This window comes from Stegastes partitus, unplaced genomic scaffold, assembly GCF_000690725.1.
Source record: "Stegastes partitus isolate 25-593 unplaced genomic scaffold, Stegastes_partitus-1.0.2 Scaffold63, whole genome shotgun sequence".
NCBI classification, from domain to species: domain Eukaryota; kingdom Metazoa; phylum Chordata; class Actinopteri; family Pomacentridae; genus Stegastes; species Stegastes partitus.
Genome location: NW_007577794.1, coordinates 157,527 through 184,682, shown reverse-complemented (window position 1 = coordinate 184,682; position 27,156 = coordinate 157,527). Strand labels below are relative to the sequence as shown.

Here is a 27,156-nt window from a genome sequence, read left to right as displayed (position 1 = left end):
AAAAAAAAAAAAAAAAAAACCTATTAAGTAAGACCAAGCAACATTTCCGTATCACTTTTAACATGGCATGAGTCTCTGAACTGCATGCTAATGCATTATTGGATAGGTACATGTGCTTCAAGTTGTATGAAGCAATTTGAGGAGGCTTTTTTAAAGCACTTTAGCTCAAGTATTGGTCCAGAAACATCAGAGAGCAAAATATACAATGTCTGTGTCAAAATCACTAAACACCTTTGCCATTCACTTTGCACTACAATTTCACATCTGTCACAAGATCAAATGTCCAACTTCACTGAAATGAACGCAGAGGCTGTCATATGTCAGATTTATGAGACTCACCAAAAATATATGTAAAATGGGTTTTGACAGAACGTTTAAAGTGCTGCAGTTTAGTTTGTTGTTCTCTTCTGTTTGTAAGAGTCTTTCCTGCATTATACTGCAGCAGGAGCCATATGAGCACCTCCGAAGCAAGGGAGTTGCATGCATTTTCGCCGATGCATATGTATAATTTAACTCTGACATGGAGACAGGAATGGTCAGTAAGTCCAAAAGATTAAGACTTTTCTTTAATAATGCATTATCTTATGTGTATGACAAATATTGTAAGTGTACCACGGCTCTCTCCATCACTTTCATGGATATGTCTGAATAAAGCCGTGAGAAAAATAAACATATGTAAAAGAAAATGAAAAGTGACCTATGTCTGAATGACAGAATGCCATCACTTTAACAGACTGAGTAAGGCAGCGATGTTCTGTCTGAAAAGAGCTTCTGCAAAACATTCTGAGAACTGCTTTATGCAGCATTTGTATTTACCTGATGTGACTGAAACACCACACGCTGAAGTTATACTGAATCAGAAGGTAAGAGTCAATGGCCAACCACTTTACATATATAAACATCGTGCACAGAAACACTTAAGAGGCCAAATATAGCTAATGGCAAAATTAGCACTCCTGTATCATTCTAGCTGTCTGTCTACTGACTTTACAACAAAACCAAGGTTTTTAAATAATTTCATTTAACCTGTACTTTGGCTTATAAAATTACATCTCTGTCATAAAAGTCTTAACGATGAAAAGGCTGAATAAGCAAGATGACACAAAAAAAACCATTATGGCTTACTTCCATTATGTCCTAAGCAAGTAAGTGCTAAATTTGTTTAACAAATACTTTTGTGAAAACAGCACTTACACATTTTGTTGTAAAATTGAGGTATAATGGAGTTGAGGGAACATTATTTTTTTACTAGATTGCATAATGTTGTTAAACTGCTTCTTTGTGCATTGGCCCACTGTCCCACACTCACCACGACTTGGGCTCTCCAAAGTGAAGGTAATTGATGCTGTACAGGTCCATGTCTTCCGTGTGCCAAGAGAAGGTGGTCTTCCACATCCCAAAGTACAGATATGGAGTGTTGACCCCCTGTATGGAGACACCACAGTCTTCCTCGATAACATCCAAGATGGAGTTCAAATGGCCAATGTTCCACTCCTCTACATCCTAGGAAATTAGAAACAGAAACAGGGTCAGAACTGAGTTACTGGTTTTTTTTTATCTAAAAAGTAACAGCTATGTAAAGTATAATCTTCATGAAAGCACTGGGACCATTGACTAACAAGTAGTATTGTACAGGAGTGAAATGTGAGGCAGGAAGGTAAAAAAGTAGTTTCAAATGATAAAATCCACCTTGTGACAGTGGAACTGGTGAGCAAAGCAAGCAGTGTCCATCTGTGGGAAAATATTATCATATTGCTTCTATTTAATTGGCAAATGTATCGTATCCTGTGCCTCTAAAGTCCTGCTACTGAAAAGTGCTTCTTGGGATTGACAATTGGATTGGAACTTCAGCTGCTCAAGCTACGGATAAAGAAATATTGCCCAAGCCACAGTCAACTCATCACTTTAATGTAAAAAGTAAAGTGTAGGTAAAATTGTATTAATACAGTTTTCCTACTGAACTATCTAAACTCCTTCACTAATTTTGTAAGTATTTAAACCAAGGACTTGCTAGTCCTCATTTAAGTCTCTATGTAAAAAAAAAAACCAAAAGAAAACTTTGATTTATAAAGCTCAACATATGTGAATTCTACCTCGTCATAGAGACTGCCACTGACGTCAGCACCATATATTGGGGAGACAAACGTAAGGTTCTTCCAATATTTTCTTTCAAGGTCTTCATAATTCAGGTAGCGAGGTGTACAGTACCTGCAGGGAGAAATAAATTCCATTTGATGCTGTGAAACGACCATCTGTGAACTTGTACAATGAAGACACTTTTTTAGCGTAAAACACAGCAACATTTTACATCCAAAAGACACACATGCTTTAATGTTGCTGGTCGGTAAGACTCTGTTACTATGAGACAGTTTGCTAGGCAATCAATCCCATTAAATAGCTTATTCTGTGTTCTAAATGTATATTTGTTTAATATTAGTGAATCCTGTAACATAGAGAAAAAAACAAGAAGTCATGCTGGGTGCACACTACAAGATGTCTGACAAAGATTTTTGCAAATCAAAACTTTGCACTAATACAATGTTGGCAAAACAGACTTTCAGGCAGTCTTCCAACTAATATACCAGTGATGTACCCAAAATTAGTTGGATTCTTACTCCAGCAGCACCAGAATGTGAATGTAAGAACACTCCTTCCCCAGTGATAAAATCAACAAAGCACTGAAAACAACTCAATGATACTCACATGTCACTGTTTGCTAATCTCCTGAACTCCTGCACACTAAGAGGCTTCTTCTGTATGTTGTATTGAGTGAAAAGCCCTGATTGACCAGCCACCATCTGCTGAATGGGGGCATCGATCATCAAATCATCTATATCATCGTAGGTACGACGGGGCTTCCAGCCTTTAGGAGGAATTACCTGAAGGGCAAACAGAAGAGTGAATATTTGTTGTTAAAAACTTGAAAGAAACCCAGTTACATTGTATGAAGACGTAACTTTGATGAGCATTTCATCTTTATAAACCATAAGTAGTTAATACACTGTGTTCAAAAGGGCCACTAATTAATTATTAATTATTTAGCTACAACACATAATGTCATTTTATTGTTTCTAATCTTTCTTCTAATTAACTAAATCCACCTTAAGTCCAAAATGACGTATCATAAGCCTTTGCAACAGTCATCAAACTGCAAGATCACAACAGAGAAAATTCTGACACACCAACATTAGTTTGTTTATCTGATCCATCACATGATGAATCAGTGATGAATTTCACAAGCTAACTGCACTGTGGTTGAATATTCAACCAAGTTAAGATTCAAATTACGACCTACCTTAGCCAGGCCTGCGCGGTGTGCACCCTGAGACTCCATATAAACCAGGTACTGGTTGAAGTTCTTGAACTCTTCCAAGGTGGGCCTGAAGGTCATTATCTTGCAGGTGGGGTTTGCAGGGGTGAACACCTCTGCTCCCGCCATCCTGCCACCTCACCAGCTATAACCTGGGACAAAAAACAACACAGATGTGCTTCAACATCAACTTGTTATATTGGCAGATACTTGATTAGAAACATGTTGGTTATTTTTATTAGTTATATAGATTGAGGATGATTCCTAGCAAAAATATAGTCTAACCAGAAAGGACAAAATGAATTTTGGGAAGCATGATGGCATACTATGGTTGACATCTGCAGAGTTGATGAAGAGATTATTTAAATATTGTATTTCTTTTTGGTTGGTATTTATTTTTTAATGTATTTTAAATTCCCAATAACTTTCATATTTACATAATACCATATTATATTTTTTTCTTCCAATTTTCTTTAATTATTTTTGAGTGGTTAATATTTAAGTCAGGTTAAAGTCAGATCATTGCCCATCAAGTGCCCAGTACTCATTTTAGACTTAAGCCTCTCTCCAGCATTTAACATGTTTAACTACTTTGGATCAGCTGTTTCACTGTTTTGCACTTGTTGCAGTGATACACTGAATATCGTTCATACTGATTGGAGTCGGCCTAATTCATAGAAGGGGCATTTTGGTTTAGTGTTTCTTTAGCCAATTTAAATCAACCCTAAAGCAAATTAGAAGATGCTGTACTTATTGCTAGACATGTTTTACAGGTGTAAATCTGGACTATGGGGCAGTTGGTTTGTGTACAATTTGACCACTAGATGGCGGTAGAGAATAGACAAATGTCGATTTGATCCTTTGATCCTTGCTGATGCCAACAACCCTTTTCGGATATTTGTCCCATCCACCCATCCCACTCCCAACTCTGACTTTACTGTGCCTTCAGACAAAGGATCACATTGCACCCCAATAGAGGCTATAATCATTTTCAAACTTATATTTCCTTATTACGATTTCCTCACTGTAATCCACATTACAGCGATAATGCGATCTGATTATGTAACAGGCAATTACAGGCTCAAAGCAAGTTTTTGAAAAAAAAATAAAAAATTAGCTGCAATGCTTAAACACAATGTAATTACAGTCTTACTCTTTGTCCAGACAATAAATCAATCATGTCAAACAGTGGATAACCTCAATCTCGGATATTCAGCGTATTATTTATTAAAACAAATCTATTAAAACTCAAAAGCAATTTAATCTCAACCGATTTGCACTTTCGATTTTAATACTGCATGAGCGTCTGTAGCTTTGCTCATCTTTGTTGTCTGCCAGCCCAGCTAACTAGCCAAGTAGCCTACGTTTTGTTATGATGCCAAGTAATGGCTGAACAAATAGCGTAGCTTGCTAGCTCAGCAGACTAGCTCACTTCTGTTTAGATTTTAGGGTCACCGGGCACATTTGGACTTTAATTTGAGCTCATGGGACTTGACTCGACAGCATTTGGGGGTAACAGTTAGAAAGGGGAAAGCACAACTATCAAGCTAACCTAGCTTTCACATTTGCTAACTTCTCCCTGCAAGAGTCAATGGGGTTTAAATGTCCCTCGCAAGGTGGCTGCACACAGGCCCGTAGCTACCTCCTTTGTGACTTTGTGTAGTACAAATCGAGTCTGTCGGGTATTTCTGTAATGCTATTCTTTCTCTAAATCGTACAGGTTTAACAAAAGACAAACGAACAATGACAAGGCACACAGTGCGAGACGACCACTGCCATTAAAGCGTGTGCCAACTTATGTGGCAGGCAACGCTAACAGTTAGCTGTTGATAGCTCGGCTAATTCTGCACAGGAGTCACGAAATGCAGCTCGCTTTCTAGTAAACTGCTTCAAACCCAGCTACCGTGCACAATTTTCGCCAGTATCCCACGGGTCGGTGCCATAACAGTATACAGGGGTTTTTTTTGTTTTTTTTTTACCTCGATTTAGAAAGACGGAGCCGTGTTGTTGTTTATCCCCTTCCTTGTTCGTCCAGCTGATTCACATGACAGCTGCTGCCGCCGCCGCCGCTGCTGCTTCGTGCCTTGAAGAGCGGCTGCGTCCCAGACCGCCTATCCTCCGGCTCCGCTGAGCGTCAGTCCACCCGCTGACAGCCACGGCCGAGCGGCGCTGCACCATCCAGCCGCTGTGAGATCTGCGAACCAGCAATGGACTGGAACGCAGCCAGAGCTGTTGGTAGTAAGTGCACCTGCTTCTCCAGCGTGTAACTGTTTAACTGCACAGAAACCTCAAAGTTCATGTGTTTGTGTTGATGCTGTTATGCTTTGTACAGTTTGCTCAGTTTTAGGCCACTGGAGATCCTCTAAGGAAATTAACTCCCCTTGCATTGTGTGTTGTGGTTATATATATATATATATCCATCCATTTTCTATACACCGCTTAATCCTCACTAGAGTCGCGGGGGGGCTGGAGCCTATCCCAACCGACTTAGGGCGAAGGCAGGGGACACCTGGACAGGTCGCCAGTCTATCACAGGGCTACACTTAGAGACAGACAACCAAGCACACTCACATTCACACCTGCGGACAATTTAGAATCACCAATTAACGTCAACATGTTTTTGGACTGTGGGAGGAAGCTGGAGAACCCGGAGAGAACCCACGCTGCACGGAGAGAACATTCATTTTGTATAAAACCATTCGTGTGTTTGTTTTATTGCTTTTTTTTTTTTTTTTTTTTTTAAGTATTTTATCGCAAACATATTGTGTCACTTAAAAAAAAAAATACTGTCACTTTGTAATCTTAAGAATAATTGCAATGTGTATAAATATCTTTAACGAATTTTGTAAATGGAAAGAATTGATAGAAAAAAATGTTGTATATTCAATCAAACAAGTTAGATTTTCAGTAAGAAGAGTATATTGGTAATTCTTATATAGATGAAAGCACATTTTTGTCATAATTTCAACGGTAGTGTCATATCCAATAGTACAGAAACATATTTCCTATAGGACTGTGAAAATTTAAATAGTAAAAATGCATTTAAAAAATGTATTTTAACAGCAATGGGAAAAGTTTAATTCAACAAAAAGACTTTTCCAAATACTGTAAAAATTCAAATTCCAACAGGGCTATAAAAAATTCAAACTTAAAAAAATACATCTCCAACAAGACTGAAAATTCCTGTAGAACTAAACATGTTACATAAGGCAGATAAATCTTTTTAGAAGATATGAAGAAATTTAAAATGATCCTTCTTCTTAGTTATCTTTTTTTTTTTTAGAGAAATTTCAAATAAACTCAAATTTGTGTTCAGAATGCATTTCATAAGCTAAAACAATTGTACACAATTGCTTAAACAGAATCAAAGGCTTTACTAGTCCTTTATAGAACAGTTCAAATATTAATAAGAACTACTTTTGGGTTGCTAGGTTGTGAAAGAACCTCAGTGTTTGGTGTCTAATCTTCTCCAGTTTCAACTCTAGTCATCAGAAACACTAGACAGTGTTTGATTTTGAGATTTTCTTGGAAAGTAGACTGTAATATATATATATATATCATTGTGGGAAAATGTTGTTTCTGCAAATCTAAGTGTGCAAATTCAAAGCCCTCAGGACATTGATTGATGATTTATCCCAATGGAAAAAATCTTAATAGAAACAAGAAATGCTGGGTCAGTTTTATTTAAGTGTCCCAGGGACTCATGACCATGTGTCAGTGAGTGATCTTATTTTCATTAAAAGTCCTATTGAGACACATAGTAAACAATAACACTGTTAAAATGAATGACACAATATCAAAATCAACTTATCAAAAACATATTGACCTTCACAGCTGCAAATGTGGATTGTTTGAGAACTTTTATTATTAACCCCCCAGTATCATTACACAAAAGGTCAAGTGTACTTTCAACTGATAGATTGAAAGTGACATATACAGAAATTATTGTAATCATTAATAAAGTGTGTGGTTCACATATGTGTGTTAGGCGTGTATGGCATTGCTGTATTAAAAACAAATTAAAAAATAAAATCTTCATGTATTGTGATTGTGTTAATGCCAAGAATATATGTTTAATGTCTACATTCTGGGGAGGCGGTATAATCAGACATTGTTTTTTTAGTAAAGATTTGAAGAAATGATATGGGAATTTAGCATGACAGCAGCATATTAAAAAGATCAAAGGAACAGGCAGGAAAGGAGAAGCCATACGCAGAATACATAAAGAGATGGAAATTAAATGAGAGTTTATTCCATATTCCATTGTGGCCTGCATTATATGCCCAAAAAAATCTAGGCAAGGATGATTGTGATGTTGAAATGTATACATATGAAGACTTCATTTGCAAAAACAGTTAACTCCATCTTCACAAACCTTTAGAAAACCCACTTTTCCATCATCTACCGCAGACAATATCAATCAAACTTAAGTTATCTCTATTTTTGTCATGTCATTTCTACTGAGTCAAATCCATTCAACTTCAATTTAACTGAAATTATCTCAAGCAAACAACAACAAAAAATAATTTTCAGAAAATCTACAAAAATGGAGTTATCTGTTTTTGCAAATTAACTCCACATATATGCATAAATATTAAAGAAGGAATAAAACAGCTGTCACTGAAATAAGATGAAATTGCCAAAAGTAATAATAAATAAATAAATAAATATTGAAAATCATGACATTGCTTTTGAATTGTGGTTCAACAGAAATATTTTGTCTTTAAAAACAAAGAACAGAAGCATGATGGGACCTATAAACTAATGTTTTGCTGAACAACCCTTTGAGGCAATCACTGCAATCAAGTGTTTTCTGTAACTCTCAATCAGACTTCTGCACCTGTTGACAGGTATTTTGATTTGGCCCACTGCTCATCAGCAAAGTGCTCTAATTTTTCCGGGACAGTTTTTATTTTATTTTTTTTAATTATTCTTTTCAACCACATTTCAAACGTAATGTCTTATTTCACAAAATTATAATTTTGCATTAAATATATATATATATATTATTATTTTTTTCAGTTTCTAGTTATTTGAGTAACTATTGTGAATTTTAATGGAATGGTATGAATAAACTTGAGGAGTGTAATATTAATATAGATGTGACACAGCAGAGTACCACATGAGAAGAGAAAATGAAAGCTAGCATCGTGTCACTCTACCAGACATAGTGCATTAGTGTGGATTGTACACGTATATTATACATGTAAGCGTATATAGTTAGATGCTGTCATGAAAAATGCATGCGTATCAAAGCAGACTCTGACTGATGCCTGTGTATTGATTGGTTTCTGGGTGTCTGAGCAGCTGCTGAGGAGTGGCTCTGCTGTGGGCTGCAGTGACACTCGGCTAACTGGGAGGGTCGCTGATGACTATCTGCAAACATGGCTGCCCAGGATGAACTCAGTAAGTTTCTTTCTGCGTTATTGGCGATTAATATCTCATTAAATGTCGCGTCTGTGGTTGCCAAAAACATACGTAAGAATGAATTTTATCCGTACTAACGATTAGCACGTTTTTGAAATGACGATAAAGCTTATTTCTGTTTAAAAAACTGAGGGAAGGAACGATGGCTAGCTACTGAGCTATGCTGCTAGCTAGAATGCTAGCGTTAGGAGGCCGTTTGCCCAGTCATGGTCAAAATGAAACTATCCCGTAAGCTATTAATATATTTCCGTTCTTGAAAAGTTTTAAGGTGTAGGTTTACTACTTGGAGATTCAGGGCAGGTAGGATTAGTTGCGCAGGGTGTCTCTGGTAGTAAAAAAAAAAAAAAAGCTGGTGATATAACAGTGAAACGAGAAAATGCGTGGATCGTCTTGTCAGTTGTTGAAGCTAGCTAGTTGGTAAGCCATGCCAGGAGAAAGAAGGCAGGGCTGGCTGATGGTTGCACCAACACAACAGCTGACAGGACGAGCTAGTCAGCCAAACTGGAGCTACATGTGTGCAAAACTGTTTTAAGCTTGGGTATTGTTCTCCTCCTATATGAAACTGAAGGTCGCACAGATTGGTTTTGCATGTGGTTGCATACACCCAGTGGGTCTTAATTCCTCATTTGAATGGAAAAGTGTTGTCAAATGAATCATGGCAGTGCTGTTGCATTTAAGTAATAATATTCTTAGTGTTTATTCTTGGATTATGATAAATATCACCCAGAAAACGAGACATAAAAGCTGATCAAATGTCACATGTGCTTCGACAGATCAACTGGAGCGTGTGTTCCTCCGCCTGGGCCATGCAGAGACAGACGAACAGCTACAGGACATTATCTCCAAATTCCTACCTCCTGTTCTCCTCAAACTCTCCAGCGTTCAAGAGGGTGTGCGAAAGAAAGTAAGAATTGTGTTGCCTGTCTCTGTGCCCAAAGAGGTTAAAGTTCATCTTGAGTCAGTGCTTTATTACTACGCCTGCTAGAAATATGAATTAACTGGCAGCATCACACCATCAGAACCTCCCACTCAAATGTCAGCTCCTCCTTAACAAAAAACTCACATTACTCCAATCTGTTGTTTTGTGTTGATATAAACGTAGTTGCTCCTGATGCAAATCTGCTTGATAAGAGTGTGGATCCTTTCATGGATCTGTTTCAGGTACTGTGACCACTGCCAAACTACTTTTCTATGCCTTTATCTTCTAGGTAATGGAGTTGTTGGTTCACCTGAACAAGAGGATAAAAAGCCGACCTAAGATTCAGCTGCCAGTGGAAACTTTGCTGGTACAGTACCAAGACCCTGCAGCCGCCTCCTTTGTTACGGTAAGAATCTACTGTTGATCTTAGAAATTTAATGTGCATTTTAAACAAGATTGATTTAGCCTGTGATTAAAAATGTGCCTGTTACTTGAGTGATGATGTTTAAATTTATGTGCAGAATTTCACCATCATCTACATTAAAATGGGATACCCTCGTCTAGAGGTGGGAAAACAGTGTGAGCTTGCCCCGACCCTTCTCACTGCCATGGAAGGAAAGCCGCAGCCACAGCAGGACAGGTGAGAGGACTCATCTACTCACACATTTAGGAAGCACAAGCATAATCACTAATTTTCAGGATGAAATTAGGTGTGTTTTTCAAATACACATGGGTTTTTGTTTGTCTGATACATGTATAAAACTATAAAAGACAGCTTCATTCGTTTTCATTTCCCCTGCTCTTATTGTTTCTTTATTGGATTATGTTTTTACTCTTCCTCTCCATCCACTCTTTCTTCTCCTAGCTTGATGCACCTGCTGATCCCCACTCTTTACCATATGAAGTATCCTGCAGACATCTCCAAGAATGCTTCCCCATTTAACCTGACTGAGAGGCCAAAGACAGTGCACCTGCTGCTGGAGTTTATGTTAGATGTTTTACTGATGCCGTACGGGTGAGTCCCACCTGTGTGGTTTGAGAATTAAATTAGCAAGTAAAATTAGAGTATAAGTAGTCTAATTTGAAATATTTTGAACTAGAATGTTGACTCTCTCCTTATTGTCTCCTCTAGGTTTGTGCTGAATGAATCTCCAACTCGCCCTGCTCCCTCCTCCTCCTCTCAGGGCGGTTCTGGGGATGGGGCAGTGGCTGCGAGTGGACAGGGTCTCCCCCAGCCTCCTCCTGGTATGAGCGTCTATGCTGCCAAGAGAGTGATTGGAGAAGCCCAGTGGAATGCTGAGCAGCTAGAGCAGGTACAATAACTAAATCTGGAGCAGGAGTCGTGACTATATTTTTCTGTTTGGGCCAGGAACATTTAGAGTCTTATTTAATTACTGAATTGTATTCAACTCAATTCGGAAATTGATACAAATAGTTGGCAGTTATTTAGCCTTTTTGTATGTCTGAACCCCTGTATTATAACAGTTGCTTAATGATGTCAATGTAAAGTTTGAGGGTGATGCACAGTGTCTTGTGTTTGTTTTGAGTTTTCGCTAATGACTACTTGTTGTGTGCTTGGCTCTAACAGTGTAAGCTGGGCATAGTGAAGTTCATTGAGGCAAAGCAGGTCCCAGAAGTGGAAACAGTGGTTCATCTGGTGGTGGCGTCAAGCGACACTAGACACAGTGTGGCCACTGCTGCTGATCTGGAGCTGAAGAGCAAACAGAGGTACGTGCTTCACTAGCTGTCAAGTCATCCACATTTAATTAGTCCTGTAAGCCCTGTAATGTATACAGTTAAGTTCCTAATTTGTTAGGTAAACCTGCTGCTGGAATATACTCTGCAAGATAAGCATCATAAAAGTGTATCAGGCTAATAGGCTGGATCTACATACATTATAAAGAAATGCTGAAAGTATAAACCTTTACTATTGTCATTAGCAATGAACTTGTTTTTTTTTATATTCCAGCATCATTGACTGGAACAATCCTCTAATTATCAACAAGATGTTCAAGGTGTATCTCGGGGATGTTCCTCTTAAAACTAAGGTTTGTAAGCTCAACATATCGTTTAAAAACCTATTCTGTGATTCTTTTTTTTTTTTTTGTGATTTTATGCGAATATATAACACTACATAGTACTGCTGTGTTTTGCTGTAGGGCGGCAGTGTGAAGCAAGAGCTGAAACATGAGCCGGTAAGCACAAGAGTCAAACTGAAGATCCTGCCACATCTTCTGCGGTCACGCCTGGCTGCAGAGTGCTTTCCAGCTAATATCCAGGTATAATCTTTGTCACTGCTTGGGGGGATATAAATGTGTTTTTCCTTTGTAGTGCTAGGAAATGCTTCTTTTGTCCAGTGCTAAGTTTTATCTAGTTAAATAACTCTCCAGTGAGCTGAACAATTGCTCTCTTTTCTCTGTAGGTTGTCTATGATGGTCTGTTTGGAGCCAACACCAACAACAAACTGCTGTCTCTCACCTTGCAGTTTGTCCATCACATCTGCATGGTGTAAGACAAGTTCACTCCTTTATTGTCTAAATACCACCAGGATACATGTTTTTTTCTGAGTGTGGGTGCATGTTGACTAGCTGATTTTTTTTTTCTTTTTCTCCTGTTTTTCAGATGCCCAGACACTAATAAGCCTTTGGGACTAATGCTGCTCAATGGTCTTACAAAACTCATCAATGAATACAAGGAGGTAAACTACAAATAACAACACACATATAAACTATACTTCATATGGTTTAGTTCAATTTATACCTACTGAACAAAATTTGTCTTTGTAGGATCCTAAGCTGCTGTGTGTTGCCTACTCTGCCGTTGGAAAGCTGTCCAGGTATAACAAAATATTTCACTGGTTTTCTTGAACATTGCCAGCTTTGTGTGGTATTTTGAGAATAAAAGCAATTTCACTTTTTATGTTCTCTGTTCTAGTCGCATGCCACAGCTCTTCACAAAGGATATTGCACTTGTGCAGCAGTTTTTTGAGTCCATGTGCAAGGTAGGTAAAAGGTGTCTTAGAATCTATATGCTTTGAAAACTATGCAGTGTATTCTATAATCCCCCTGTTAAACTCTATTATCAGGAGAAGACAGTTGTGTATCTGGTGCTAATGTTTCTGATGTTCTGTGTTTTCTTCTCTAGGAGGAGCCTGATGTTCGTCTTGCCATTCAGGAGGCTTTGTCTATGATGGTTGGAGCTTATGCCAACCTACAGGGGGCACTGCTGAACCTAATGGAGGCCCTGGTAGCTGCGTACATTGGAAAGGTGAGTGTACACAGACAGAATAGGTATTTGGTTTATCTAAAACAAACATTTTGACTAGTCTCTAGTACTCTGGCATGAAGCTAATCAGACATTGTTTTGGGACAGCCGGAGGTGCAAGTTCGCCAGGTGGCCATGAAGTTTGCCAGCACCGTGTTTGCTCATGATCATGTGCCATCAAGATACTTGCTGCTATTGGCTGCTGGAGACCCGTAAGTTACAAAAACACAGTAAAGTTCTGCAAAATAAGATAAAAAATCACAACAATGATAGTTGGACAGTGGTGGTTCCTGTGCAGATAGGCATGGTGGAAAAAGATAAAGTGTGTGTGCCTTTTTGTGTTTTAGAAGAGAAGAGGTGTCTGGAGAGGCCCAGAGGGTGCTGAGGGCTTTTCCTACTAAGAGCTCCGAGAAGGAGGGACCAAAGCCAATGCCCTCCTTTCCTGACATGGTGGCTTATGTCCAGGAGAAAGTGAGGCTCTGCACATGTTTCTCATTATTTTGGCAGCAATACACTCTGGTAACAATGTGGCCCTTTTAAAAAAAAAAAAAAAAAAAAAAAAAAGGAATCTCAAATCTTTTTAATCTTGTCATTACTAGGCAGCACAGAGGATCAAGTCTCCAGCTAAGTACATTGTTGGAACCTCAACGATTCCTTTCAACCCGTCTGCATTCGGGGAGGTAAATATTATTGATTATGACTCTTTTGTATCCATAATGTTGACGTTGAATGACTTTGCGAAACCACTTTATATCTGTAGAGAAGGCTGTGGATTTTTGTGTGTAGACACTTGTCTTGGTGGCCATTTAACTTAGCCTTCTCTTGTTTTTTTTTTCTTTTTTCAGATCATGTTGTACCTGAGGATGTGCCTAGCTCACAGCGCCGGGGCCACGCCCATGTCCACACGTTTGTCGGACATGCAGGATGATGCTCCTGCCATTGGCCGATATGTTCACACGCTGCTGTCTTCTGAACTTCAGCCGTCAGTGTCAAAGGGCTCTGAGCCAAACCCTGTACATGTCTACATGGATCTTCTGCAGCAACTGCTGTCTGCTGTAGGAGGTGAGAAACGTCTGCTTGCATTTTTGAAAGCATGGTTCTAAAGTTGTTATGGGGTCCCCGTGAAGGGATTTTTAGGTAATTTCTATTAATTGCTATAAGCCTGAATCCTATACAGAGTGACTAATATGTTGAAATGTTTTGTCTTCTGGGACTTTTATGTGATAAAGAACTGCTGATTTCATTTTAAATCTAATGCAAATTTGCTCTGATAGAAGAAATCTTTATATATTTTTAGGTGTTTGTGTTTTTTTATGAAGTTTTTTTTATTTATTTATTTTTTTATTGTGCATCATATTCTCTTCACAGGAATCCCTGTTATGTACTGTTTGCTGGAGGTGGTGTCTGTGTGCCCAGAGAAACTGGCTCCCAGATTTGCTGATAAAATTGACTGGATTAAAGTGAGTATGTTGTTTGTGTTTACTTAGATGTGGGATGGAAGCAATTCCACATGGATGTTTACAATTTCATCAGTGGTGCAGGTATCAGCACCACTAAACAATTATCCCAGCCACTAAGCTGTCCTGTGTTATTGTGAAAGTAGTAACCTAATGCAGATTTCATAATTATCAGTACCGTTAGCTGTAATAGCAGTTATTTCTCTTCAGAGTCTGATGAACACAAATAAGGAGGACATGAGAGAGCTTGCTGCCCAGCTGTATGCTCTGGTGATTTCCACCATGACTGGCAACGAGCTGCAAACTGCTGTGCAGAACCTGGTCAAAATCACCAAAGACAACCATGTATGTATCCCTCTTTGTGTGGACAACGTGCTGGACAGCTTGCGCATTGTATTAGTGTGCATATTTATCCTGCATAAATATGCATTGATTTTGTTGAATCACAGAGTCCTGAGACTCAGCATGGTGCCATCTTGGCTCTTGGCTACATGGTGGGAAGGAACATGAGCAGGAAGAAAGCTGTCGCCTCTTGTGACTCTATGCGTCACACAGGGCAGCAAATAAGCATCACCTCTAAGGACGATGATGAACTTGTTGCCATGGCCACTAAGACAATTGGTATTTTTTAATATTTTCAATAAATTTGCCTAATTTTATAGTTTATTTATTGACTCTGTAGCTCTTATATTGCAATAAATTGGTGTTACATTGTTATTTCTTTGCTAAGATTGTGATGCATAAAGAAAATACTTACATGTTGTTTTTATCTGTTGTAATAGAATATTTTGTCTGACACTATGTAATTTAAACACAAGTTAAGACCAAATAGTTTTATTCCACCTGTATGGTTTTCCCCACTCACATACTCACATGTTTGTGTGTGTCCATCCAGGTTCTTTCCTAGACAGCAGCAGTGCACTGCTGGCTGTAGCAGCCTGTACAGCTCTGGGAGAAATTGGGCGGAATGGCCCCCTGCTGATCCCTGCAGAGGGTGACGGCTTCACCAAACTCTCAACTGTGGAAAACCTGCTGGCTCGCATCCCCTCTGGCAAGGAAAGCACTAAGGTGACCTGGAACTCTTATATAAGAAGTGACTGCTGAGAGACTCTGTTCGGTGACAGTTCATCTGTAGTGCACACTCTATTTATACTGAATTCATACCGTATGATTTAAAGAGACGGCTGCAAGGTGGTGCAGTTGGTAGCACTGTTGCCTCGCAGCAAGAAGGCTGCCGGTTCGCGTCCCGGTGGGGGCATCGGAATCTTTCTGCGTGGAGTTTGCATGTTCTCCCCGTGCAGCGTGGGTTCTCCGGGTTCTCTGACTTCCTCCCACACAGTCCAAAAACATGTTGAGGTTAATTGGTGATTCTAAATTGTCCGTAAGAATGTGAATGTGAGTGTGCTTGGTTGTCTGTCTCTAAGTGTGGCCCTGCGATGCACTGGCGACCTGTCCAGGGTGTCCCCAGCCTTCGCCCTAAGTCGGCTGGGATAGGCTCCAGCCCCCTCGCGACCCCAGTGAGGATTAAGCGGTGTACAGATAATGGATGGATTTAAAGAGACATCAAGCCATCAGCTCTTAACAGATTTGGTGACACGCCTCATTGTAATCTGTCTTTTTCATGCATGTATTCTAGATGAAGGAACGCTCAATCATGACCTTGGGCTACCTACCAGTTGGAGATGGAGACTTCCCTCACCAGAAGAAGCTGCTGCAGGGACTCATGGACTCAGTAGAGGTATGAAACACACTGATGGAAAGTAGCACTCACACTAGCAACAAGAGTCGGTAAAATTGAACCGATTCATTTGGAAGCATAAGCTATAATACGCAAAATTAGACTTGATTGATGTTTTCTGATATAATGGCACATGAACATGATCCCTTTCACATTCAACCTTTCAAGAAGATGCATCAGCCTGTCTAGCTGTAGCTGAAGTAGTGACTTTTACTTGCACAGATGAGATGATGTTGTCTCCATCCATTTCTATTGAGTTTTATGTAGCTTATTAATGACCGCGTGTCTTACTGGTTTGTGCTTCTTTTTCTCTCCAAGGCCAAGCAGGTGGAACTGCAGTTCACAGTTGGAGAGGCCATCACCAGTGCTGCAATAGGGACCAGCTCCGGAGCTGCCAGAGACCCGTGGACCTGCACCGAGGACCAGTACAGCCCACCACTCAGTAAGTGCAAGTTTGTCTGGATTATGCAGAGATTAATTATAACTACTAATGAATTGGGTCATATCCCAAGTTCACACAAGTCTAATAGGGTTGTCAAAAATGTACTAAGGCTGACTGTGCATGTTGCAGTTTTTGAAGTGGTCAGATTTGTCATATCTTGTATTATAATAATGGTTGTCACAGTGAAATTCATGCTGATATATTTTCTGTCTTTCAACTCTGTATTGCTATTAATCATATGTGATGTGTAAATGTAGAACTTGCTTAAGTATACATTTACATGTGACAGTCCCTTTTTTTTCTAAATGTAAAATGCTTCAAGAAAATACAAAATTGTGATTTTAGTCCCACTTCATTTACACCTGTTTCCTTTCCTTGTCAGATGTGAAAAACAATGACGTGGTTCCTTGGGTCCTCAACTCCATCTTGTCCAGGTATATACCCAGTCAGAACCCCCACATCCGGCAGGCCTCCTGCATCTGGCTGCTCTCCCTGGTGAAGAAACTCAGCCAACACAAGGAAATTACGGTGCGTATATTGTAGAGTGGTTGTAGCTCTAAACACCAAGACATAAAATGTTACAGATTTAAGGATAAAATAGTTCAAAAGCAAATGTAATTTTCATCTTTACTGTATTTTCAGAGTTTAGCTGAAAAATGTCAGTACTTGTGCATGACAATATTTGGGGTTAGACGATTTGAGAAATTCAGACTTTTTTGACTCTTTTACTGTATGTTGCTTTGGTTAGAAATACAAATAATTTTCTTCTTCTTCCTTTACTCTCACAGTCCCATTTGAAGGAGATTCAAATTGCATTCATCTCCGTTCTCTCAGACCCTGATGGTAAGACGATAGTCCAGTCTAACCTGACTCTTTGATCTGCTCATCACTTACACCAGCTTGTTCTCATTAATTATACCTGTGCAACATTACAAAATAAGCAGCCATCTGGCTTTGCTCTCTGTCCAACTTCTTGATTCATCCCTCTTTGTCTTCCATGTAGAGCTGAGTCAGGATGTTGCATCTAAAGGCCTTGGTCTTGTCTATGAGATGGGAGGTGAGGGTGACCAGCAGGAACTGGTGTCCACCCTAGTGGAAACCCTCATGACTGGCAAAAGGTGGGTGGATGGTTGAGAAAAGTTGGAGGGAATAAAATGAGATTGTTTCTATAACAGAGAACAAATAGGAATGGAAAATATTTGGCATATAAAGATATCATGATATGCGTGTTTATCTTTTCTAACAGAGTGAGACATGCAGTCTCAGAAGATACAGAGGTGTTCCAAGGAGAAGGTTTGGGGAAAACACCTGATGGGTAAGTTATGTCATCATCAGTAGACATTTTTTGCTCCTGTTTTAGTCCAGGTATAATTAAAATATTACACATGAGCTGGAATTCTATGAGCATATTTGTGTGAGTTCACAAATTAACTTTCTTCTGTCTTTTGTTTCTATACAACATATACTGATGCTTCCCGGCAGTCATAGCCTATCCACATACAAGGAGCTCTGCTCACTGGCCAGTGACCTGAACCAACCAGATCTAGTGTACAAATTTATGAACTTGGCTAATCACCATGCCATGTGGAACTCACGCAAGGTACCATGCTCATACTTGTCCACTTTCACACCCATGACATGTGGCTCACATTCTCCCACCTGACCTTATCTGTCCTTTCCTCCTTTCAGGGAGCAGCCTTTGGTTTCCACATGATCGCAGCCAAGGCTGGGGAGCAGCTGGCTCCATTCCTGCCCCAGTTAGTGCCTCGTCTGTACCGCTACCAGTTTGACCCCAACCTGAGCATTCGTCAGGCCATGACCAGCATCTGGGATGCCTTGGTCACTGATAAGACCCTGGTAGGAGTCAGTGTGTGTACATGAACATGCACAAAATACACACTTGTGCTTTTAGAAATGAAGGATATAAAAGACTATCATCATAAAACAAAATGTGTGCATGTTTGTCTATTATTCCAGGTTGATAAGTATCTTAAGGAGATCCTGCAGGATGTCATTTCCAACTTGACCAGTAACACCTGGAGAGTGCGGGAATCCAGGTACAATAACAATACATACACTAAAACACTCCTAAAAATAAAACTTTCTAAGACTGACATTTGACTGTGTGAGGGGCTATTTATTTTTTATTAGAAGCTTTTACTGGACCAGATGCCTTTTTTTTATTTTCAACTAGAATTGTATTGAAATGGACAAAACAATTTTTGATGTGATGGTTGGCGGGTTTGCCTGCAGCCACCTCCATGTAATGACTTTCTTGCTTGCTGCAAAAAGTATTTCTCAGAGATCTTCATAATGTGCTGTAAGATTATGTGGGATTTATTCCAGGTGTAATCAACTTGTATTCCAAATTCCGTTTAAAGTGCTCTGTAATAGCCCTGAACCATTGCAATTTTTGTAACTATTGTAATTATAACAACCATTGCGATGTGATCCTTGCAATTATGCAATCTTGTATGTCACCTTGTACTTTTGTTACATTTACTGCAACTTCTTCAGAAAAAGCATGTGAACCAGAGGCTTAACGCTGTGATGTGAAAATCCAGAAAATGTGTTTTGATGAATGGATTTTTGTTCCAGCTGTCTGGCCCTGAATGACCTGATTCGCGGTCGTCAGGCTGATGACCTTATTGAGCACATGGCAGAAATGTGGGAGACACTGTTCAGAGTTCTTGATGATATTAAGGTGAGAAGGAAACAATTTTAAATCAATGTTGCTTTCATTCACCTGACACAAGAGGAGTGAACATGATTTGGTTCTTTGGTTCAGAACATTTGCAAAATCTGATATGTATTGAGTTGATAGCTTATACTCTATTATACTCTGTGTGACAGTCATAGACTAAGTTTAGTTTTTTCCCCAACATTTAGTATGAGATTTTAATTCTTTTCTCATTTTGTTTCAGGAATCTGTGAGGAAAGCTGCAGACCTCACACTGAAAACACTCAGTAAGGTAAAGCTGTTTTTTTTTTTTCACTACTCTGGCTTTTGTGTATATGTTTCTATGTATTCGTTTGTGCACCCGTGTACCTGTCCTTCACCGTTCTCTGTCTCTGTCCAGGTGTGCACTCGTATGTGTGAGTCTACAGGCTCTGCAGCCCAGAGAACTGTGGCAGTGATGTTACCCACCCTTCTAGAAAAAGGCATTGTTAGCAATGTCTCAGAGGTTCGCGCACTCAGGTAACATCCATGAATGTGGTCATTCTTTTTGTGTGTTTATTCTCAAGTTACTCCTATTGGGGCAACTTGTGCTTTATATCTGTTGACCTTGTAAAGCTGAGGTTTCAAATAGGTAATGTCTGGGTCAGTGTTGGTGATTAATTGCCAATTTGTTTATCTGTTTTTAGTCACTGAACTTCTAATTTAGCAAAAACAACCAACTATTCTAACGTGATATAATGTTAATCAGAGTGTTTTTTTGGTCATAATCCAGTCACCACATTACCAGGTTGTTATTTTGTGTTACATGATTGTCTGCATTGTTTTCTCTCAACCAACCTGATCTTTTCCCCCACCAGCATCCAGACCCTGGTGAAGATCAGTAAGACCGCTGGTGCCAGACTAAAGCCTCATGCTGCCCGTTTGATCCCGGCCCTGCTGGAGGCCCTCAGCACCCTAGAGCCTCAGGTCCTTAACTACCTCAGTCTCAGAGCCACAGAGCAGGAAAAGGTAACATCAGCCACCTGCTGCATCCCGACCAGTGTAAATTTCTCAGAAGTTTAACTTTACGTTGTCTTGAGTTGTATTCTTTCTGCCTCTCAGAGTGCCATGGATGCTGCCAGGCTGAGTGCTGCCAAGTCCTCTCCAATGATGGAGACCATTAACATGGTAAAAAATCTGCAATTATTGTTTATTGCCAGTTACTATTATCTTGAACTTTGAGTTTTTAGGCAGTATTTTTACGTGTTATGGGAAAGAACTTGTGGTTTCTGCTTTTCTAAACATGTGCTCCTGTGTTCAGTGTCTGCAGCACCTCGATGTGTCTGTGCTGGGAGAGCTGGTTCCCAGGCTCTGTGAGCTGCTAAAGAGTGGAGTAGGTTTGGGCACCAAGGTAAAACACAAATCTATTGTCATTAATTAATGCTTTGATTGCCTATTTCTTTGCATGTTCATATCAACCTTTTTTTATGTCCATTCACCTGTTTTTCACGTTAGCCTTTTTTCACTCTAATATTCACAAAGATGTTGTTGATCTGCTATTATTCTACTCTTTTTCACAGGGAGGCTGTGCTAGTGTAATAGTTTCACTCACAGTGCAGTGTCCCCAGGACCTCACCCCATACTCAGGTATAGAACAAGTCTCCACCTGTTGATGTAATGGGTTTGGTGTAAACAAACTAATGATGAATGATATTTTTGGCATGTCCAGGTAAACTGATGAGTGCCCTGCTGAACGGTATCCATGACAGAAGCACTGTAGTACAGAAGTCATTTGCCTTTGCTTTGGGACACCTAGTGAGGGTAAGTTTAACAAGTACTTTCATTAAAGTAATTACACCACAGGCTTTTCTCAGTGACTAAAAGAATGGTTTGTTACAGTCATTCTCAAGAATCATAAAGACTTTTGTTTTCCCCATCAGACAGCAAAAGACAGCAGTGTAGAAAAACTGCTACTGAAGCTCAACACCTGGTACTTGGAGAAAGAGGGTAAGACATTATAAAATACACAACATTCCTCCCTTGTAAAGTCAAAATACTAATAATACCTAAATAGTAGCTTTCAGACTGCATGCTTTTCTGCTCTGTGTTTTCTTACTACTCTCTCTCTCTTATCTCCTGCTCCTAGAACCTGTGTACAAGTCTTCATGTGCGTTGACAGTGCATGCAATCAGCCACTACAGTCCAGATGTGCTGAAGGGTCACGCAGGAGTGGCTCTTCCACTGGCCTTCCTGGGTATGCACCAGGCACCAGGTCCTGATGAGGAGAAAGGAGAGAGCTATGATGCCACACTGTGGGCTGAGGTGTGGCAGGAGAACGTTCCAGGTAAGGAGCACCAATACAGTATATATTTAAATTAAGTTAATTATTCTGCTAATTCTAATTCTGTCATTTTTGTATACAAAAACTCAATAACTAATCTTTTTAGCTTGAGATATGCTGTGTATTTGTAGTTCTGTCATTGTGATAATGTGAACTTTTTAGTCTGTGAACTTTTCTTTGATATCAGGAAGCTTTGGAGGCATCAGACTCTACATGACCGAGCTGATCGCCATCACGCAGAAAGCCCTGCAGTCACAGTCCTGGAAGATGAAGGCTCAGGGTGCAGCTGCCATGGCAACCGTTGCCAAGGAACAGACGGGCTCATTGGTGGCGCCGCACCTTGGCTTGGTGCTAACAGCTTTAATGCAGGGACTATCTGGGCGCACATGGGCTGGCAAGGTAATGGTTGCAAATACAGCTAAAGACCAAAATAAAAGGGGGATTGTTTTGGTAAGAAATTAATTTAGATTTCATATTTACGTTCTTATGTTTGTTCCAGGAGGAGCTGTTGAAAGCCATTGGATCAGTAGTGTCGAAATGCAGGTGAGATGTCTCGCACAAATAAAATAAATGAGTTTTATTTGAAAAACAACATTAATTTACTGGATTTTATGCTTTCTCACTTTCGTTCTTCCTCTGGCTTTTAGTGCAGAGCTACAGAAGCCTTGCAGTGGCCAACCCACCATCTCCGAGGTGATGGAGGTCGTGCTGAAGGAATGTCGTAAGGAAAGTCTGGTTTACAAAATGGCCGCTATGCGCTGCGCTGGAGATGTGCTTCACAGTAGCCAGGAGGACCGGTTCAGCGACATGGCAGAGATCCTTTTCCCTCTAATCAAGAAGGTCAATTCCCGTCTACACCACATCTAATAGTACCACCTGTTTGTTTTGACTGCCCTATTTAAAGACAGTCGTGTATTTTGAGAAGCCTTTCAAATGTGCTCAGTGTACCTTCATAATTTCCCAACAGAGCTGTCCAGAGAGCGGCGGTGCGTCCCCAAGGTCGCTGGATGATGATGATGATGATGATGATGCTAGAGATGTGAAGGAGAAAGAGCTGCAGACTGAAGCTCTGCTTTGTGCTTTTGAGACTCTTGGAAAGACTTGGCCCAGAAACCCACAGACTCAAGGTAAGTCCCAGCCCAGACACTAAACTTGACCTCTGTTTGGCATACAAGTTAACTAGATTAGTAAAATGTATGAACCCTAAAGAATATTGTCTATGCTGCACACTTGTTTTGACATATTGTATATTGCTTGTAGCGAAATGTTAATATTGGACACATTCTTACAAAATGTTATGCAGCAAGGTCTGAGCTATAAAATCGTTTCCATTTCATCATTTTCCATTCTTTTTAAAGTTGATCTTCCTGCTGGAATTCGGACTCACTTTTCCAGTTCCTACTCATGTAGCAGACCACACTTGCTCTTTTGAGCCTTGAATATGCACTCTTGCCACTATGTAATGGTTGTCATGCACTACATTAGTTTACCCAGTAGTGATGGGTGGAGCCTATAATACTTGCAGTCAACGCTCAGTTACATTTTGCTTAGTTACCTGCAGTCAGTATAAGTCACCATATATGTTGTGTGAGTTGTCAGAATGCCAGATATCCTTGTGGATTACAACATAGATAATATATATGTATATTTCGTTCCAGTTACATTGGTTTCATTTTTCCCTTTTGTTTACTTTATTACACTTTTACATGTGTTTTAAGTCCTTTACTATTGCTGTACGTAGCATTATTTTTTATTGTTATTCACTATTTAGGACTGAGAATGTTTGAAATAATAAAAAATTCATCTAAATACCACCTCAGTATTTCTATTGTTCACTCATATGTTGCTATGGGTTTAACATTTGTGGCAGAACTATCATAATATGTAGTAGTTCTCTCCGCAACACTGGCTATAAATGTGGGTGGGCTGCTGGGAAGCTGAGATGTGTCCCTCGTCCAGTAATATTCTGAACACTGTTTCTATCTGTAGCACGTTTCCAGGTGGAGGTGTGCAGTCTAATGTGTGAGAAACTCAAACTGAGCACCTGGAAAGTTCAGCTCGGTGTTCTACAGTCCATGAAGGCATACTTCCAGGGGTACGAACCCAGCAAAGAATAGCATTTCTACCAGCTGAAGTGTTTAAATTTACTCTGAACCATGAGTTATTTAGTTTATTAAAGAAACATTTCCAAGCAAAGTTGTTTAATTTTTTTGTAGGTTATTGCTGCTAGAGAAAGGCGGTGAGGACTTAAATGCATTGTCGCAGATCCTCACAAACACCTGCGCTGCTCTCACATATCCTTTAGGTATGGACCTCACTTTCTCAAAGTACTTTAAATTACAGTTTATTGTGCATGCATTTACTCACCATCTTTGTGTCGTTTTTCTGTCCAGAAAACAAAAGTTACTCCTCTGTGAGAACAGAGGCCTTGTCAGTTGTTGATCTGATCGTGAAGAGAACTGGAGGTAAGCTTTTGTTGTGTATTGTATTGTAAATTCATTGTGCTTCGCTTGTGAGCTTGTGATGTGGAGTGGAGGGCCCACAGAGGTTTTTTCTGGTTATTGAACTGTGTATACATATGTTTAAATGTAACATGTTGTATGATCGGCAATGAGCAAATTTGAATAGGACACACTTTTTCTTTTATTTTCCTGTCAGTCAGTTCCAATGATAGTGTCCATTATCTGTTTGCTCCAGACTGGAATATCCCAACAAATACTAGATTTTATTGACACATTCAGTTTTCTTAGACCAGGGGTTCTCAACTGGTCTCATCCTGGGACCCACATTTTCCCATGGTCATTAAGTTGCGACCCACTTTTTTTTTTAGAATTCAATATTCAATATAGTTTCCTGTGCAAACATGCATTTCAGAGCATGTAACCATGCATAGTAACTGGGCCATGACAACTGCATGTACAAAACTGCACAAAATAAATAAGGGCACAAAGCAACATACTTTCACTCCATTTTGAGCAAATTAATAAGAAACTAAGGAGGACCATGACAACTGCATGTACAAAGTGAGTAAAATAAATATCAAAACTACTCGAAAATAAAGTTTTGGCCTAATCAGGTCATTTGTTGAAGTTAATGAGACAGTCGGGCACGTGCTCTACTCTTGATTAGAGTTTCAGAGTCTGGGGTGACAGTAAACAGAGCTGCTCTCAGATCATGCTCAGTGTCCAACCTGTTTTTCTGCTTTGACTTGAGCTGGACCAAGGTAGAGAAGCTACTGTCACACAAACAGGTTGAACTGAATGGTAAGATTGTTTTAACTGCAAGAGTGGCAAGGGATGGATACTCAGCCATCACATCACTGCACCAGAAGTGGGAAAGGCTTACCTCCCACTAACTGGAGGAAGAGGAATATTCGGAGATCAAAACTGATATCCCGATTCCAGCACAGCGAATGAATAGTTGGCTATTTTGCTATTCGGGTCCAGCCCTAGTATGAAAATCCACATTTTAAATACTCCGGGTCATATTTGCGCTTTGACATCTAGCATCCCGACATCAACACAAACTTAAAATGAACGTCAAACAAACTATGGTTACCATGCCTGTCAAAATAAATGTTTTTTCAAAATAAAAAAATAAGTCCAACCTGAGATGCACATTATATATTATTTAATTTTGATCAGCTGTCCGCGAACCACTTTTGGCTTGCGACCCACCAGTTGAGAACCCCTGTCTTAGACAATGGCTGTGTTCTAAATCGCATGCTTTGCCTTTTAATTTTAAGTATTTACTACAACTGCCCTTACAAAGTACAGACTGTTTCATGCAGCATGTGCACATTTTAGACATCCTACTTCAACATAAAAGCACCCTAAACTTTGACTGTAGTAATCTATTGTGTAGAATGAGCTGTCTGACTGTATGTTGTCAGACATTCTGATATTTCTGGCATACCGCCTTTGGCCTACTATGCATTTGAACATGCTAAATATATTCCTGGCACAACTATATAGTATAGTGGTATTGATATAGGAACACACACACTGAATCCTAATGATGTTGGCCATTGGGGATCCCCGACTTTTCTTCAAGCACTACCATGAGGTCATAAGTGTTATATTTGTTGACTTCTCTCTAACTCAGGTATGCGTGTCAATTTGCTAACATGCTAAACACCTCTCCTAGTGAATATTGGCACTGTCATTGTGTTCATGCCAGCATACATTTAGCTCAACGTACTGCTGCCTCTAAAGTAGGCTCTTCTAATCTTTAAAATGCAAAGCCATTGTCTTGTTTCTTTTATGACTGATATTAGAAATATGTTTAGAACTAGCTTCCTGTAATGTACAAGCTGTTCTCTTCCTCACAGACAGGCCCAGCTGGCATGTCTCTCTAACAACGCGTACATATTTATGAACATGCACTGTAAATATGTTCCTCTTAATGTATGTGATTGTACTTAACATATCACAGATTGCTGAAACATTGATGTGTGGTCTTAACAGAGAGTGAGCAGTGGGACTGTGTGTCTGTGAAGAGTCGGGAGAAGCTGCAGCGCTCTCTGTCCACACTGCAGTCCGACAGCAGACCCGACCTGAGGGATAAAGCCCAGGAGCTGCGCAGACACATCCAGAGCCAACCCTGAGCGCACACGGCTCACGAAAACACAAGAAAACAGACCTTCAACTTCTTTTTACTTCTTTGTCAACGACACAAACCGTACAATAGCACACTCCTTTGTCTGACCTCTTTGATACAGCCGTTTTCTCCCAAACAGATATTCACAAATCTCCCAATGATTGCATTAAGTATCCATATTACCTGTGATGCTGGCCTATGTAAGAGGCTGCTCCCACGCAAGCAGACTGATTCCTGCTTGTGGCTGAAGAAGTTTGAAGAGACTACAATAAGTAACTTGCTCCACGCCTGAAGTCAGTGTCGAAGGGCAAGACTATTACTGTCATGTGTCAAGTTTTATTTGGTTCATTTAAATGGACAGTAAGTTGATAATAAATGCTATATAAACCAATGTGTTGGGTTTGTGGACACTGTATACCTATAGCCCCAAAATGGGGGAATTTTACTACTGTTGTGAGTTTGCCTACTCATTAAATAAGAAAGCAGCAGGTTGTGCACCTTAGCTGACACAGAAGTGTGACTGACTTTCAGTTGCACCTTTCAGGAGTGTTGACACTTCTCTATAATTTTACCACCGCTTCTGGGTATTGGTGAAAGAATGGAGACACTAGAGATCTTCTGTGTCCTGACAATGGTGTTCTTTGTCCTGTTTGCCAGATAAGTAAGTGAGATGGCCTATTTTGTGCAGTTTTGAAAATAAAAAACCCTGCTGTTAACTCAAAGTAATGCTATAGCTGTTTGAATTTGTCCTTGATGAAATAAAATTCCCTGGAATATTTGGACCGATGACTTTTCTTTTGTCTGCAGAGTTATACATTTAGTTTTAAATCCAGCAGTTTCAGGTTAAATATTTTTGGTGATATATTTAGTAATTCTGAGTGAAGGCACCACAATGCCTCACTCAGGATCACTGCGGAAGTAAGTCCCTGCCACTGGAGTCCAGCAAATCAAATCCTATATACACTCCCTGCAGTTTGCAAAGCATTTTCAAGACAGTAAC

At 39.8% G+C, this 27,156-nt stretch overlaps 2 protein-coding genes across 2 annotated transcripts in view; one reads left to right on the top strand and one right to left on the bottom strand.

Annotated features, from left to right (window-relative positions):
• The window catches only part of kdm4c (lysine (K)-specific demethylase 4C), a 35,713-nt gene extending 30,323 nt beyond the window's left edge, over nucleotides 1–5,390 (bottom strand). Inside the window, exons 1-5 of the mRNA XM_008276030.1 lie at nucleotides 5,290–5,390; nucleotides 3,296–3,462; nucleotides 2,704–2,879; nucleotides 2,094–2,208; nucleotides 1,310–1,503 (exon numbers count right to left, since the gene is read on the bottom strand). Coding sequence (XP_008274252.1) covers nucleotides 1,310–1,503; nucleotides 2,094–2,208; nucleotides 2,704–2,879; nucleotides 3,296–3,439 — 629 coding nt within the window. The 5' untranslated portion in view covers nucleotides 3,440–3,462; nucleotides 5,290–5,390. The remainder of the gene's footprint in view (nucleotides 1–1,309; nucleotides 1,504–2,093; nucleotides 2,209–2,703; nucleotides 2,880–3,295; nucleotides 3,463–5,289) is intronic.
• Nucleotides 5,391–8,635: 3,245 nt separating this feature from the next.
• Nucleotides 8,636–26,938, top strand: ecpas (Ecm29 proteasome adaptor and scaffold). Its single transcript, XM_008275995.1, has 49 exons — nucleotides 8,636–8,716; nucleotides 9,511–9,641; nucleotides 9,946–10,062; nucleotides 10,178–10,296; nucleotides 10,522–10,671; nucleotides 10,789–10,969; nucleotides 11,245–11,384; nucleotides 11,626–11,704; nucleotides 11,816–11,935; nucleotides 12,079–12,164; nucleotides 12,279–12,354; nucleotides 12,443–12,492; nucleotides 12,591–12,657; nucleotides 12,801–12,923; nucleotides 13,029–13,132; nucleotides 13,268–13,391; nucleotides 13,520–13,600; nucleotides 13,766–13,982; nucleotides 14,289–14,380; nucleotides 14,588–14,722; nucleotides 14,827–14,998; nucleotides 15,273–15,445; nucleotides 16,014–16,115; nucleotides 16,434–16,557; nucleotides 16,940–17,085; nucleotides 17,346–17,400; nucleotides 17,561–17,675; nucleotides 17,804–17,872; nucleotides 18,040–18,157; nucleotides 18,247–18,414; nucleotides 18,535–18,614; nucleotides 19,156–19,261; nucleotides 19,482–19,529; nucleotides 19,638–19,756; nucleotides 20,095–20,245; nucleotides 20,339–20,404; nucleotides 20,538–20,627; nucleotides 20,797–20,863; nucleotides 20,946–21,037; nucleotides 21,157–21,223; nucleotides 21,363–21,560; nucleotides 21,745–21,956; nucleotides 22,057–22,100; nucleotides 22,205–22,397; nucleotides 22,525–22,684; nucleotides 23,547–23,652; nucleotides 23,774–23,862; nucleotides 23,951–24,022; nucleotides 26,024–26,938. The coding sequence occupies exons 1-49, from the start codon at nucleotides 8,695–8,697 to the stop codon at nucleotides 26,161–26,163; spliced, it is 5,556 nt and encodes a 1,851-aa protein (XP_008274217.1). The 5' UTR covers nucleotides 8,636–8,694; the 3' UTR covers nucleotides 26,164–26,938.
• The last annotated feature ends 218 nt before the right edge of the window (nucleotides 26,939–27,156 follow it).